The 16520-nt window shown below is 39.5% G+C and overlaps 1 protein-coding gene across 2 annotated transcripts in view; it reads left to right on the forward strand.

Moving 5' to 3' along the window:
- Positions 1–16520, forward strand: part of FAM120C (family with sequence similarity 120C) — a 123612-nt gene that overhangs the window by 24407 nt on the left and 82685 nt on the right. For both annotated transcript variants that reach the window (XM_053891583.1, XM_019436638.2), the window contains exons 2-3: positions 9190–9436; positions 11007–11089. In XM_053891583.1, the coding sequence (XP_053747558.1) occupies positions 9190–9436; positions 11007–11089 (330 nt within the window). The remainder of the gene's footprint in view (positions 1–9189; positions 9437–11006; positions 11090–16520) is intronic.

Below are 16520 nucleotides of genomic sequence, written 5' to 3' on the forward strand. Positions count from 1 at the left end.
AAGCAATTGTACTTCTGAGTATGTATCCAAAAGAACTGAAAACAGGATCTTGAAGAGAGATTTGCACATCTATGTTTATAGCAGCACTATTCACAATAGCCAAGAAGTGGAAGCAACCCATTTGTCCAGTGATGAACAGATGAAGAAAATGTAGTATGTACATACAATGGAATATTATTTTAGCCTTAAAAAGGAAGGAAATCCTGTCACATGCTACAAAGTGAATGAACCTTGAGAACATTGTTAAATGAAATGTCAGTCATAAAAAGATAAATACTGTATAGTTCCACTTATATGAGGTATCAAGTCAAATTAATTGAAACAGAAAGTAGGATGGTGGTTGCAAGAAGCTGGGGGAGAGGCGGAAACAGAGAGTTGTTGTTTAATGGGTATAGAGTTTCAGATTTGCAGGATTAAAAAGTCCTAGAGATCTGTTTCACAACAATGTGAGTAAACAACACTACTGACCTATACACGTAAAAATGGTTAAGATGGTAAATTTTATGTTACATGGTTTTTTAGTCACAATTGAAAAGTGTATTTAAAATTGGCGGAACAGAAGTAGGGCACAGTAGATGAAACAAGAATGACTTAACATGGATAGTAGCTGAAACAGGATAATGGTATCATAGGCGTTTATTATGGTATTTTCTTTACCTTTGTATGTTTAAATTTTTCCATAATAAAAAGTTTTAAAAGGGAGAGTTCGGAAGCATGGGCATTGTGGACAGAGCTGAATTTGTTTTGTTTTTTTTTTTCAATATATGAAGTTTATTGTCAAATTGGTTTCCATACAACACCCAGTGCTCGTCCCAAAAGCTGCCCTCCTCAATACCCATCACCCACCCTCCCCTCCCTCCCACCACCCATCAACCCTCAGTTTGTTCTCAGTTTTTAAGAGTCTCTTATGCTTTGGCTCTCTTCCACTCTAACCTCTTTTTTTTTTCTTCCCCTCCCCCATGGGTTTCTCTTAAGTTTCTCACGATCCACATAAGAGTGAAACCATATGGTATCTGTCTTTCTCTGTATGGCTTATTTCACTTAGCATAACATTCTCCAGTTCCATCCAGGTTGGTATATAGGCCATATTTCATTCTTTCTCATTGCCACGTAGTATTCCATTGTGTATATAAACCACAATTTCTTTATCCATTTGTCAGTTGATGGACATTTAGGCTCTTTCCATAATTTGGCTACTGTTGAGAGTGCTGCTATAAATATTGGGGTACAAGTGCCCCTATGCATCAGTACTCCTGTATCCCTTGGGTAAATTCCTAGCAGTGCTATTGCTGGGTCGTAGGGTAGGTCTATTTTTAATTTTTTGAGGAACCTCCACACTGTTTTCCAGAGTGGCTGCACCAGTTTGCATTCCCACCAACAGTGCAAGAGGGTTCTCGTTTCTCCACATCCTCTCCAGCATCTATAGTCTCCTGATGGGTTCATTTTGGCCACTCTGACTGGCGTGAGGTGATATCTGAGTGTGGTTTTGATTTATATTTCCCTGATGAGGAGCAACGTTGAGCATCTTTTCATGTGCCTGTTGGCCATCTGGATGTCTTCTTTAGAGAAGTGTCTATTCATGTTTTCTGCCCATTTCTTCACGGGATTATTTGTTTTTTTGGGTGTGGAGTTTGGTGAGCTCTTTATAGATTTTGGATACTAGCCCTTTGTCCGATATGTCATTTGCAAATATCTTTTCCCATTCCGTTGGTTGCCTTTTAGTTTTGTTGGTTGTTTCCTTTGCTGTGCAGAAGCTTTTTATCTTCATAAGGTCCCAGTAGTTCATTTTGCTTTTAATTCCCTTGCCTTTGGGGATGTGTCAAGTAAGAGATTGCTACGGCTGAGGTCAGAGAGGTCTTTTCCTGCTTTCTCCTCTACGGTTTTGATGGTTTCCTGTCTCACATTCAGGTCCTTTGTCCATTTTGAGTTTATTTTTGTGAATGGTGTGAGAAAGTGGTCTAGTTTCAATCTTCTGCATGTTGCTGTCCAGTTCTCCCAGCACCATTTGTTAAAGAGACTGTCTTTTTTCCATTGGATGTTCTTTCCTGCTTTGTCAAAGATGAGTTGGCCATACGTTTGTGGGTCTAGTTCTGGGGTTTCTATTCTATTCCATTGGTCTATGTGTCTGTTTTTATGCCAATACCATGCTGTCTTGATGATGACAGCTTTGTAGTAGAGGCTAAAGTCTGGGATTGTGATGCCTCCTGCTTTGGTCTTCTTCTTCAAAATTACTTTGGCTATTCGGGGCCTTTTGTGGTTCCATATGAATTTTAGGATTGCTTGTTCTAGTTTCGAGAAGAATGCTGGTGCAATTTTGATTGGGATTGCATTGAATGTGTAGATAGCTTTGGGTAGTATTAACATTTTGACAATATTTATTCTTCCAATCCATGAACACGGAATGTTTTTCCATTTCTTTATATCTTCTTCAATTTCCTTCATAAGCTTTCTATAGTTTTCAGCATACAGATCTTTTACATCTTTGGTTAGATTTATTCCTAGGTATCTTATGCTTCTTGGTGCAATTGTGAATGGGATCAGTTTCTTTATTTGTCTTTCTGTTGCTTCATTATTAGTGTCTAAGAATGCAACTGATTTCTGTACATTGATTTTGTATCCTGTGACTTTGCTGAATTCATGTATCAGTTCTAGCAGACTTTTGGTGGAGTCTATCGGATTTTCCATGTATAATATCATTTCATCTGCAAAAAGTGAAAGCTTCACTTCATCTTTGCCAATTTTGATGCCTTTGATTTCCTTTTGTTGTCTGAGTGCTGATGCTAGCACTTCCAACACTATGTTAAACAACAGCGAAGAGAGTGGACATCCCTGTCGTGTTCCTGATCTCAGGGAAAAACCTCTCAGTTTTTCCCAATTGAGGATGATGTTAGCTGTGGGCTTTTCATAAATGACTTGTATGATCTTTAAGTATGTTCCTTCTATCCCAACTTTCTCAAGGGTTTTTATTAAGAAACGTTGCTGAATTTTGTCAAAGGCCTTTTCTGCATCAATTGACAGGATCATAGGGTTCTTATATTTTCTTTTATTAATGGGATGTATCACATTGATTGATTTGCGAATGTTGAACCAGCCCTGCATCCCAGGAATGAATCCCACTTGATCATGGTGAATAATTCTTTTTATATGCTGTTGAATTCGATTTGCTAGTATCTTATTGAGAATTTTTGCATCCATATTCATCAGGGATATTGGCCTGTAGTTCTCTTTTTTTACTGGGTCTCTGTCTGGTTTAGGAATCAAAGTAATACTGGCTTCATAGAATGAGTCTGGAAGTTTTCCTTCCCTTTCTATTTCTTGGAATAGCTTGAGAAGGATAGGTATTATCTCTGCTTTAAATGTCTGGTAGAATTCCCTTGGGAAGCCATCTGGTCCTGAACTCTTATTTGTTGGGAGATTTTTGATGAATGATTCAATTTCTTCTCTGGTTATGGGTCTGTTCAAGCTTTCTGTTTCCTCCTGATTGAGTTTTGGAAGCGTGTGCGTGTTTAGGAATTTGTCCATTTTTTCCAGGTTGTCCAGTTTGTTGGCATATAATTTTTCATCGTATTCCCTGATAATTGCTTGTATCTCTGAGGGATTGGTTGTAATCATTCCATTTTCATTCATGATTTTATCTATTTGGGTAATCTCCCTTTTCTTTTTGAGAAGCATGGTTAGAGGTTTATCAATTTTGTTTATTCAAAAAACCAACTCTTGGTTTCGTTGATCTGTTCTACAGTTTTTTAGATTCTATATTGTTTATTTCTGCTCTGATCTTTATTATTTCTCTTCTTCTGGTTGATTTAGGCTGTCTTTGCTGTTCTGCTTCTATTTCCTTTAGGTGTGCTGTTAGATTTTGTATTTGGGATTTTTCTTGTTTCTTGAGATAGGCCTGTGTTGCAATGTATTTTCCTCTCAGGATTGCCTTCGCTGCATCCCAAAGCGTTTGGATTGTTGTATTTTCATTTTCATTTGTTTCCATATATTTTTTAATTTCTTCTCTAATTGCCTGGTTGACCCATTCATTCTTTAGTAGGGTGTTCTTTAACCTCGATGCTTTTGGAGGTTTTCCAGACTTTTTCCTGTGGTTGATTTCAAGCTTCATAGCATTGTGGTCTGAAAGTATGCATGGTATGATTTCAATTCTTGTATACTTATGAAGGGCTGTTTTGTGACCCAGTATGTGATCTATCTTGGAGAATGTTCCATGTGCACTCGAGAAGTATATTCTGTTGCTTTGGGATGCAGACTTCTAAATATATCTGTCAAGTCCATCTGATCCAATGTATCATTCAGGGTCCTTGTTTCTTTATTGACCGTGTGTCTAGATGATTTATCCATTTCTGCAAGTGGAGTGTTAAAGTCCCCTGAAATTACCACATTCTTATCAATAAGGTTGCTTATGTGTGTGAGTAATTGTTTTATATATTTGGGGGCTCCTGTGTTCGGCGCATAGACATTTATAATTGTTAGCTCTTCCTGATGGATAGACCCTGTGATTATTATATAATGCCCTTCATCTCTTGTTACAGCCTTTAATTTAAAGTCTAGTTTGTCTGATATAAGTTTCGTACTCCAGCTTTCTTTTGACTTCCAGTGGCATGATAAATAGTTCTCCATCCCCTCACTCTCAATCTGAAGGTGTCCTCAGGTCTAAAATGAGTCTCTTGTAGACAGCAAGTAGAATGGTCTTGTTTTTTTATCCATTCTGATACCCTATGTCTTTTGGTTGGCGCATTTAGTCCATTTACATTCAGTGTTATTATAGAAAGATATGGGTTTAGAGTCATTGTGATGTGTATAGGTTTCATGCTTGTAGCGATGTCTCTGGTACTTTGTCTCACAGGATCCCCCTTAGGATCTCTTGTAGGGTTGGTTTAGTGGCGACGAATTCCTTCAGTTTGTGTTTGTTTGGGAAGACCTTTATCTCTCCTTCTATTCTAAATGACAGACTTGCTGGATAAAGGATTCTCGGCTGCATATTTTTTTGTGTTCATCACATTGAAGATCTCCTGCCATTCCTCTGGCCTGCCAAGTTTCAGTAGAGAGATCGGTCACAAGTCTTATAGGTCTCCCTTTATATGATAGAGCACGTTTATCTCTAGCTGCTTTCAGAATTTTCTCTTTATCCTTGTATTTTGCCAGTTTTACTGATATGTTGTGCAGAAGATCGATTCAAGTTACGTCTGAAGGGAGTTCTCTGTGCCTCTTGAATTTCAATGCCTTTTTCCTTCCCCAGATCCAGGAAGTTCTCAGCTATTATTTCTTCAAGTACCCCTTCAGCACCTTTCCCTCTCTCTTCCTCCTCTGCAATACCAGTTATACATATATTATTTCTCTTTAGTGCATCACTTAGTTCTCTAATTTTCCCCTCATACTCCTGGATTTTTTTATCTCTCTTTTTCTCAGCTTCTTCTTTTTCCATAATTTTATCTTCTAGTTCACCTATTCTTTCCTCTGCCTCTTCAATCCAAGCCATGTTGTCTCCATTTTATTTTGCAGCTCATTGATAGCATTTTTTAGCTCCTCCTGGCTGTTCATTAGTCCCTTGATCTCTGTAGCAAGAGATTCTCTGCTGTCCTTTATACTGTTTTCTAGCCCAGCGATTAATGTTATGACTATTATTCTAAATTCACTTTCTGTTATATTGTTTAAATCATTTTTGATCAGTTCGTTAGCTGTTGTTATTTCCTGGACATTTTTCTGAGGGGAATTCTTCCGTTTTGTCTTTTTGGATAGTCCCTGGAGTGGTGCGGGACTTCGGGGCACTTCCCCTGTGCTGTCTTGAATAACTTGCATTGGTGGGCGGGCCGCATTCCGACCTGATGTCTGCCCCCAGCCCACCGCTGGGGCCACAGTCAGACTGGTGTGTGCCTTCTCTTCCCCTCTCCTAGGGGCAGGATTCACTGTGGTGTGGTGTGGCCCATCTGGGCTACTTGCACACTGCCAGGCTTGTGGTGCTGGGGATGTGGCATATTAGCTGGGGTGGATCGGCAAGGTGCACAGGGGCGGGAGGGGCAGGCTCAGCTAGCTTTATCTTCGGAGATCCGCTTCGGGAGGGGCCCTATGGCACCAGGAGGTAGTCAGACCCGCTGGAGGGATGGATCCGCAAATGCACAGTGTTGGGTGTTTGCGCGGTGCAAGCAAGTTCCCTGGCAGGAACTGGTTCCCTTTGGGATTTTGGCTGGGGGATGGGCGAGGGAGTTGGCGCTGGCGAGCGCCTTTGTTCCCCGCCAAGCTGAGCTCTGTCGTCCAGGGCTAAACAGCTCTCCCTCCTGTTGTCCTCCAGCCCACCCGTTCTCCGAACAGAGCTGTTAGCTTATAACCTTCCAGATGTCAAGTCCCGCTTGCTGTCGGAACACACTCCGTCCAGCCCCTCCGCTTTTGCAAGCCAGACTCAGGGGCTCTGCTTGGCTGGTGGACCGCCCCTCGGCCCCGGCTCCCCCCAACCAGTCCGTGTAGCGCGCACCGCCTCTCTGCCCTTCCTACCCTCTTCCGTAGGCCTCTCGTCTGCGCTTGGCTCCGGAGACTCCGTTCTGCTAGTCTTCTGGCGGTTTTCTGGGTTATTTAGGCAGTGTAGGTGGAATCTAAGTGATCAGCAGGACGCGCGGTGAGTCCAGCGTCCTCCTACACCGCCATCTTCCCAGGATCCCAGAGCTGAATTTGAATTCTAGTTCCATTTTTTTAAATTGGGATAAAAAAAATTGGGAAATAATTCACATAATGGCATAAAATTTACAATTTTTTATGTACAATTCAGTTGTATTCACAGTTGTGTACAACTGTGACCACTAATTCCAAAACATTTTTATCCCCCCAAAAGTGAACCCAGTACCCTCTAGCACTCATTCTTCATTTCTCTTTTCTCCCAGTCCCTGGCAGCCACTAATCTATTTTTCCATCTCTATGGATTTTCCTGTTATGGAATATTAATATAAAAAGGATCATATAATATCTGGCCTTTGTGTCTGGCTTCTTGCACTCTATAGTGGTTTTAAGGTTCATTTATGTTGTAGAATGAATCAGTACTTCATTCCTTTTTATAGCTAAATAATATTCCCTTGTGTGGATATATCACATTTTGCTTAACCATTTTTCTGATGATGGACATTTGTTTTTGTTTTTTAATGTTTCTTTATTTTTGAGAGAGAGACCGAGACAGAGAATCCCAAGCAGGCTCTGCGCTGTCAGCACAGAGCCAGACGTGAGACTCAAACCCACGAACTGTGAGATCATGACATGAGATGGAATCAAGAGTTGGACACTCAACCTGAGCCACTCAGACACCTCTGTTGATGGACATTTGGAATGCTCTGTGGCCCTGAGCATGGCATCTCCTTTCTCTGAGCCTCAGTTTCCTCATCTGTAAGATGGGGCTTATAACGCTCACATTGTCTGATTGTGATGATGAGAGGGAAGGTTTCACACTTATACCCAGTACAGACAAATGCTCAATAAATGACTTGTATGAGAGGTATGCTGAAAAAAACTATCACCAGGGTGACAGCATAAAACTGTACTCCTATCCTGACCCAATTGGAGTTTATCATAACTCTAGGTGTAAATATGTTGCAGTACAAAGTAAGGATTTTTGGTTCCTTTGTTTGGATATCAAACATATGCGACATTACTTTGCTATCTGCTTATCAGTGTCCCTCCCCCTGTGGACTTAATGTGTGACATAACTATCTACTGTGACTAGACTCTCCATATCCTGGGAGAAACTTAATGCACTAAAATTCCTGTCAGACTCCAGAAAACTACCATTCTTCTACAATTTAAATGAAAAAAAAAAAAACTAGGTCAGTTGAGTTCAACAAAAATATATAGGTCCACAGGCTCTAAAGCCAAAATCCAAGCTTTGTTCCTTCCAGCTATGTGACCTTAGGAATAGCAATGTAAAAATGGGAATGATAATAAGTTATAGCCTTATCAGATTATTAAATGAATTAATGTGTGCAGAGTACTTGGAACATTGCTTAGCACATAGTACGTGTTCAGTATCTGTTAGCTACTTTTATTCATATTATGCTCCAAGCATTATCTTGGAGCCCGAAATCGAAAGATAAATAAAGTCTCTGCAGTCAAGGAAGTTAGTGTGGTAGAACCAGTATGCAGATTATTTCAGTATGCTCTAAGTGCAGTGATAGAGGCATGCACAGGAAGGCCACTTAACAGTCTATTATATAAAAAATAGTGCTTTCCAGGAAGAAGCCTGGTACAACGGAAAGTATGTATTCTCGAGTCAGAACAGCTTGGGTTTGAATCCCGTGTACACTCATTCATTATGCAGCTTTGAGGGGAGAGAACCTCTCATAGTTTTAGTTTTCTCATTTCTAAAATGGGGTGAAGATTCTGACCTCTACCTGCTGGAAATGCCCTGTTTGGGTGCTCTATGGTTTAAGGTGGTTCTAAAAAAATAGCAAGCAAGAATTTTTTTTAAAAGGAGTTAGATGAACTTAGAATCAGATTCTTACTATATGTTATTTAACCTCTCTGTGTCTATTTCCACATGTAAGTTTTTTTATCCATATCTACCTTGCTCAGAACAACCATGGTTGTTCTGACAATGAGATAATGTATGTAAAGTATATGTGGCATTTCAAAGGTGCTGAGAAATACATAATAGCTTTATTTCTAACAAAAATATCTTCTGTTATTGTTTAAGGTGAAAACTTAAGTAATATATACCATGTTAATTTCAGTATTCTTTTTTTTCAATTTATTTATTTTTGAGAGAGAGAGAGAGAGAGAGCACGTGCTGGTGGGGCAGAGAGAGAGGGGGAGACAGAGAATCCCAAGAAGGCTCCACACTGTCAGCACAGAGCCCGATGTAGGGCTCGAACTCATGAACCTGTCAGACCATGACCTGTGCCAAAACCAAGAGTCAAACACTTAACCTACTGAGCCACCCAGGCTCCCCAATTTCAGTATTCTTTTGAAGAGCCTCACACGACAGTTTCATGAAAGGACTGGGCATTTAAATGGATACATGGATGGTGATGTCTTTGTTTATAGTAAGAATAATCAAGTTCAAAGATGAGAAAGACTTTTTTTTGAAGAGTATTGTGTTCAACCATTTGTGATCTTAAATTTCAACAAACTATAAAATATAGTTGCTAACCTGGACTTCTAACCAAATATATCAGTTTCTGTTGCATGATATGTTCTTCTCTCCTTCCCTCCTAGGTCTTTCAGAGCCTTGAAGACCACCATTTGGAAGTGGTGGCTTTTTTCAGGGAAAATGGCTTCCATGGCCTTCTTGCCCATGATTCCGAGTATGCCCTCTACAATATTCCCTCTTACTACAGTTCCCATGCTCTGAAGCTGAGCTGGAATGGGAAGAATCTCACTACCAATCAGTTCCTGATGCAGGAAGTAGCCAAGCAGCTGGGCTTGAAGAGGATGAATTTTCCTATATTTGCTGCACTGCTAGGTAGGTATCCAAAGAAAAGACTCCAGTGATTGGTAAAGTTTCCTCTTCCAATGCTAAGACATGAAGACCAGAGCAATTTAGCCTGTCACTATTGAATTTATCTTTTTTAAAGTCCGCATGACAAAACACTATGCTGGGGAAAACCCAGCAGTCTTTTGGGCTTCTTACTAGAAACTCAGCATCTTTGTCTTATGAATTTAATACAGGATATTCCAGAAAATATTTCAATTTTTCTAAAAACTTTTTTGTTATATCCCATTATTATTTTATGCAGAGCACTGTCTTAGGCCAAATGTTGTATTAGTCTTAGATAGCTTTGGTTCCCCCATTCAGAGCATGAGCATTTCTTTCCCTCTACCTCAATATACTTTTTTTTTTTTTTGGCTCTAGCACCTTTCCCCTCTGAATCTGTGTCTCAATTTAGATCAAGAACATAAACTGCTGTATATGTTTTTCTTTTTCTGTTGTGCTAACATTTTATTATGAAAATTTCCAAACATACATCAAAATTGAAAGAATTTGGTAGTGAAAATCCTATATCTGCCACCAGTATTCCTGCCATTAACATTTTCCTATATTTGCTTTATCATATATATCAGTCCAGTCTAGTCATCCATCAATTTATCTTTCAAAAATGCATTTAAGGGGCGCCTGGGTGGCGCAGTCGGTTAAGCGTCCGACTTCAGCCAGGTCACGATCTCGCGGTCCGTGAGTTCGAGCCCCGCGTCAGGCTCTGGGCTGATGGCTCGGAGCCTGGAGCCTGTTTCCGATTCTGTGTCTCCCTCTCTCTCTGCCCCTCCCCCGTTCATGCTCTGTCTCTCTCTGTCCCAAAAATAAATAAAAAACGTTGAAAAAAAAATTTTTTTAAAAAATGCATTTAAAAGTAAATTACAGACAGATGATTATGTTTTGAGTTGGTTTTCCATGTGCTGACAGCATGATGGTTACTATGTTGTCTCAGGTGTAACCTCTGCTTATGATCCCAGTGGATTTGAGTTTGGTTCATATAACGGAGCCACCACAATTTTTAGAATTAGGCCTATGGCAAATTACTGAAGTTACACCTGCCTGCTTTCAATTTCCTTATCTGTGAAATAGAATAGTATATTTCATTGTGTTACTGACAATATTAAATGAAATGAGATATATAAAACATCCAGCACTTACTAGGCAGTCAGTAATTGTAGCTGCTATTATAAAAAGTAGAATGATTAGGTAATAGATAATAGCACGGGCTTTGAAGTCCTCTTCTTATCCTGGTGTGGGCATTTATTAAGTCACCAAACTTAATGCTACTTTGTGTTAAGTCACCAAACTTGTCTGAACCTCAGTTACGTTATCTGTAAAATAGGGATAATAATACTACTGGCATGGTTATTATAAGGATGATACATATAATGCATGAGATACATAGTGGGTAATCAACACATAGCTACTATAGACATTACATTGAAAATCTACAACTATGTGAATTATTATTTTATTATTTTCTTACCCAGAGGCCCTTTCATAGCCTGGAAGTTCTATGAATACATTTGTACTGTCAGTAAATGACAAATGTACTTTATAGGTAACCACATTCTCCCAGATGAGGACCTGGCTGCTTTTCACTGGAGCCTCTTGGGACCAGAACATCCCCTTGCATCACTTAAGGTAAAGTGCCCCCTTTCTTACCTATACATTCATGCCTAGGGGACATTAGGTTTTTTTCATCGGAGTTTTGATAGAATAATTGCCTTTCATTAGGCTTAAAATATTTCAAATACTTACAAAAAATTGTAATTATGATCAAATCCTTAAAATCTTTTTTATTAACTTTTTATCTTAATTCCAATGTAGTTAATATACAGTGTTAGATTATTCTCAGGTATACCATATAATGATTCAACAATTCCATTCATCACCCAGTACTCTTCACAACAAGTGCATTCCTTAAACCCCATCACTTATTTCACTTATCAACCCCACCACCACCCACTTACAGAGTTTGTCCTCTATATAGTTACGAATCTGTTTCTTGGCTTGTCTATCTTTTTTTCCCCTTTGATCATTTGTTTTCTTTTTCAAATTCCACACATGAGTGAATTTACATGCTGTTTGTCTTTCTCTGACTGAATTATTTCATTTAGCATTATATTCTCTAGATCCACCCATGTTGTTGCAAATGGCAAGATTTTATTCTTTTTATGGGTGAATAACATGTATACACACACACACACAGACACACACACACACACACTAATTCTTCTTTTTTAAAATTTATTTATTTAAATTCAAGTTAGTTAACACACAGTGTAGTATTGGTTTCAGGAGTAGAACCCAGTGATGCATAACTTACATACAACACCCAGTGCTCATCCCAGCAAGTGCCCTCCTTAATGCCCACCACCCATTTAGCCCATCCCACCACCCACCTCCCCTCCAGCAACCCTCAGTTTGTTTTCTGTATTTAAGAGTCTCTTATGGTTTGCCACCTTCTCTGTTTGTATCTTATTTTTCCTTCCTTCCTCTCTCCCTGAGAAACAATCCCACACCTGCACTGTGCGTTAGAATCTATGGTGTAGCACTGCTAAAACCAGCAAAGGTTGTATTCCCTCTGGGTGTGCCTCTGTCCCATGATGATGAAAAAGGCCTTTTGCTGGCACCTGCATGGTGTTTTGTCCTTGGGGAGGCAATAAACGCTTTTCCAAAAGTACTCCAGGAAGGGGACTGTTCTCTCCCAGTGTGCCCCAGAGATTCCTACACTAGGCTATGCACTCCAGAGCTAGCTCCCTCCTTCCCAGGAATGTGTGCCATAGCTCCGCTCCAGAGAAAGTCACGCACTTCCAAAACCTGAGTTTGAGCTCCAAATGCTGTTTAAGAAAAAACTGGGACACTCAGTACTTCTCGCCCCCAAGACCATGATCCAGAGAGGTTTTCCTCTTGTTGTAACTTGATCCTGCACTTTCTCAACCCATGTGTCTTTCTCTCCCTTTTGTCTCTCCATGGAAAGGATTTCCTCCCCTCCGCAGCACCACAATTTTTCTCTTCTCCAGTTCACTTCCACATACTTCACACCTGCCATGCTGTCTCCCTCCAACTGTGGAGGTCCTTCGGTCAGTCCACAGATCGATTTCCTGGTTATTCCAAGTAATGTAACCTGTTTGAGGGAGGAGGAAAGCTCAGGGTCCCCCTATTTCGCTGCCATCTTAACTCCTCTTATGCTATTTCTTCTTTATCCATTCATCTGTCAGTGGACCCTTGGGCTACTTCCATATCTTTTTTTTATTAAAAAAATTTTTAATGTTTATTTATTTTTGAAAGAGAGAGAGAAACAAAGCGTGAGTGGGGAGGGGCAGAGAGAGGGAGACACAGAATCTGAAGCAGGCTCCAGGCTCCCAGCACAGAGCCCGACATGGGGCTCGAACCCATGAATCACGAGATCATGACCTGAGCTGAAGTCAGATGCTCAACCAACTGAGACACCCAGGTGCCCCAGGCCACTTCCATATCTTGACTATTGTAAATAATGCTGCCATAAACATGGGGGTGCATGTATCCCTTTGAATTAGTGTTTTTGTATTTGTGTAAATACCCAGTAGTGCAATTACTGGATTATGAGGTTGTTCTATTTTTAACTTTCTGAGGAAACTCCATACTGTTTTCCACAGTGGCTGCACCACTTTGCATTCCCACGAACAGTTCATGAATGTTCCTTTTTCTCCACATCCTCGCCAACACTTGTTGTTTCTTGTGTTTTTGATTTTAGCCATCCTGACAGGTGTGAGGTGATATCTCATTGTTAGTTTTGATTTGCAATTCCCTGATGATAAGTGATGTGGAACATGTTTTCATGTGTCTGTTGGCAATGTGTATGTCTTCTTTGGAGAAATATCTGTTCATGTCTTTTGCCTACTTTTTAATTGGATTATTTGTTTTTTGGGGTGTTGAGTTATTTAAGTTCTTTATATATTTGGATACTAACCCTTTTTCATATGTGTCATTTGCAAATATCTTCTCCCATTCAGTAGGTTATCTTTTAGTTTTGTGGATTATTTCCTTTTCTGTGCAGAAGCTTTTTATTTTGATGTAGTCCCAATAATTTATTTTTGCTTTTATTTCCCTTGCCTCATGAGACATGTCTAGAAAAATGTTGGTATGGCTGATGTCAGAGAAATTACTGCTTATGCTCTCTTCAAGGATTTTTAGGGCTTCAGGTCTCACGTTTAAGCCTTTAATCCATTTTGAATTTATTTTTGTGTATGGTGTAAAAAAGTGGACTATTTTCATTCTTTTTCATGTAATTGTCCAGTTTTTTCAACATCATTTGTTGAAGAAAATACCCTTAATATTTTAAGGATTCATACAGATCTATGAAGTCAAATACTAATACCCCAGTAAATGAAATAATGAGCAAAAGACTGAAGCAGACAATTCACAAAAGAAGAAATACAGTGGCCAGTACTATGACTAGATAGATGTTAAATCTCACTAGTGATCAGTCATGCAAATGAAATTATTTTTTTAACCTAATAGTTTGGCAAATATTGAAAAATTAGTGTACCTACTCCTTTTGAGGCTATGTTGAGAGTAATACTCTTATACACTTCTGGTGGTAGTTTAAGTTGCTGAATATATTACTTTTCTCTAGTTCTTTCACTCTGCTAGTTCATACCTTTTCCTCTCTCCTAACGCCTCTAATACTCCCTCCTCCTTGCTCCCTCAGCTCATGAGCTGGCTATGTATTTCACTGACAAAATGTAAGCATTTGGAACAGAATTTCCACCAGCTCCTACCCTTTCATCTTCTCACCCATGTGTATCTGTGTGCCCACTTGTTCTGCCTGCCTTGTGTTAACCATGGATGACCTGTCCTTGTTCCCATCTGAGGCCAACCCCTCTACGTACATGCCAAATCACATCCCCTCTTACTAACTTAAGGTCATCCCTTTTGCAAGTCTTCCCTCTTTCTCCTGCATCAATTTTTCTGTCTTCATTGAATTTTTCCCATCCCATATATAAGCATGCATCCATCTTAAAAAATAAAGCAAATTCTGCTCTTGACCCTACTTCCTCCACTCAAGCTACTATTCCATATTTCTTCTTCTCTTCTAGCCCATATTTCTTCTTCCCTTATCGCAAAGCCTCCTATAGAGTCATCTATACTTGAGGTGTTTATTATTCCTTTTCCCTACTCTCTCTCAATCTGCTTTGCAGAAATGGCTCTTGATGAGCTCAAGTTGTTAATAAACCTCGATGTTAATAATCTAATGGCCAGCTTTCAGTGTTCATCATATTTGACCAATCAGCAGCATTTGACCCAGTTGCTCACTTCCTCTTCCTTAGAACGTGTTCTTCACTTAGCTTTAAGGACACCACTCTCTTCTAGTTTCCTTCCTATTTCACTGGCTGCTCCTGTTTCCTTTGCTACTTCTTTTTCTTCTTTTCTTATCTTTGGAGTGACACAGAATTCTATCCTTGGTCCCTTCTCTTAGTTCTACCTATACTTTCTGTCTTAATGGTTGATCTCATACAATATCATGACTAAGTATCATCTGTCCATTGATGACTCTTAAATATATGTCTCTAGTTTTTTTAATTTTTTTTTTGAGAGAGAGATGGAGGGAGAGCATGTGCATGAGTGGGAGAGAGGCAGAAGGAGAGGGAGAGAGAATCCTAAGTAGGTTGCATGCTGAGCATGGATTCAGGATGATGCGGGGCTCCATCCCACAACCCTGGAATCATGACCTGAATCGAAATCAAGAGTCAGATGCTTAACCAACTGAGCCACCCAGGCACCCCTCTATGTCTCTAGTTTTAACATGCCTCTTAAACTCCAAATCGTAATATCTAACAGCCTACTAAACACCTCAGGGTCATATATCCAAGTGGAAACTCATGATCTTTCCCCTAAATCTGTTCCTCCGAGAACCTTCCACATTTTCATTAATGACAATCTCATCCTTCTAGTTGCTCAGGCTAAAAACCATAGAGTCATCTCAGATTTCTTTCTCTCTTTCTTACACCCTGCATTTCCTCTGTAAGCAAATACCATCAGTTCTCCCTTCTATATATGTCCACTTCTCACCATTTTCATTGCTACTACCCTGGTCAATTCACCATTATTTCTTGCTTGGATTATTATAACAGCTTATTAACTGTTGGTTTTCTGTTTGCACTCTCCCCTCTCCCAAATCTATTCTCAATATAACAGCCAGAGTGATCCTTTTAAAACCTTATTCAGATCAGTCACTTCTCTAATTCAAAATCCTCCAGTGGCTCTCCACGTCACTCACTCAATCTTTACCATGGCCTACAAAGTCTTGTACTGACTGGCCTCTGTTACAGCTCTGATTTCATCTTCTCTTTTCTTTTGCTTGTAGAACCTTTGTATTTATTATTTTCTCCACTTGGAATTCTTTTTCCTCCCACATAACTATGTCCTCACCCTTACAGGTTTTCTCAAATGGCATTTTCTCAGTGAGGCCTTTCCTGACCATCGTATTTAACATTGCATGGTTGTATACACACACACACACACACACACACACACACACACACTCTTGCATTCCCATGCCCGTCCTCTGCTTAGATTTTCTCCAGCACTTACCTACATATAACATAGTATGCATTTTACTTATTTATTCTGTAAGATATCCTGACACACTTACCCTAGAATTTAATCTTCCATAAGGGCAGCAATATTTATCTTATTCACTGCTGTGTTCTTGGTGCCTATGACAGTGCTTAGTTAGTACACATTAGGCAGTAAATATTTGTTGAAGGAATGAATGGTACAGCTTTTTGCCCAAACAATTTTATATAAAAAGCCTTTAAAAAGTTTATACCCTTTGACTGAGTAATTACCATTTTAGGAAACTTGTAATTTAATAATTGGAATGTGAACAACAAATCATACCTACATTTTATCACATTAAAGAAAACCTGTATTTAAAATTTTTTCAAGCATCACAAAAGTAGATAAAATAATAATGTAGTGAATCACTATAGTAATATGTCTCCGAAGGCAAGGGAAACAAAAGTAAAAATGAATAGTGGGACCTCATCAAGGTAAAATGGTTCTGCACAGCAAAGGAGACAATCAA

This window comes from Panthera pardus, unplaced genomic scaffold (assembly GCF_024362965.1).
Source record: "Panthera pardus isolate Hobbes unplaced genomic scaffold, ASM2436296v1 HiC_scaffold_27, whole genome shotgun sequence".
Lineage (NCBI taxonomy): Eukaryota > Metazoa > Chordata > Mammalia > Carnivora > Felidae > Panthera > Panthera pardus.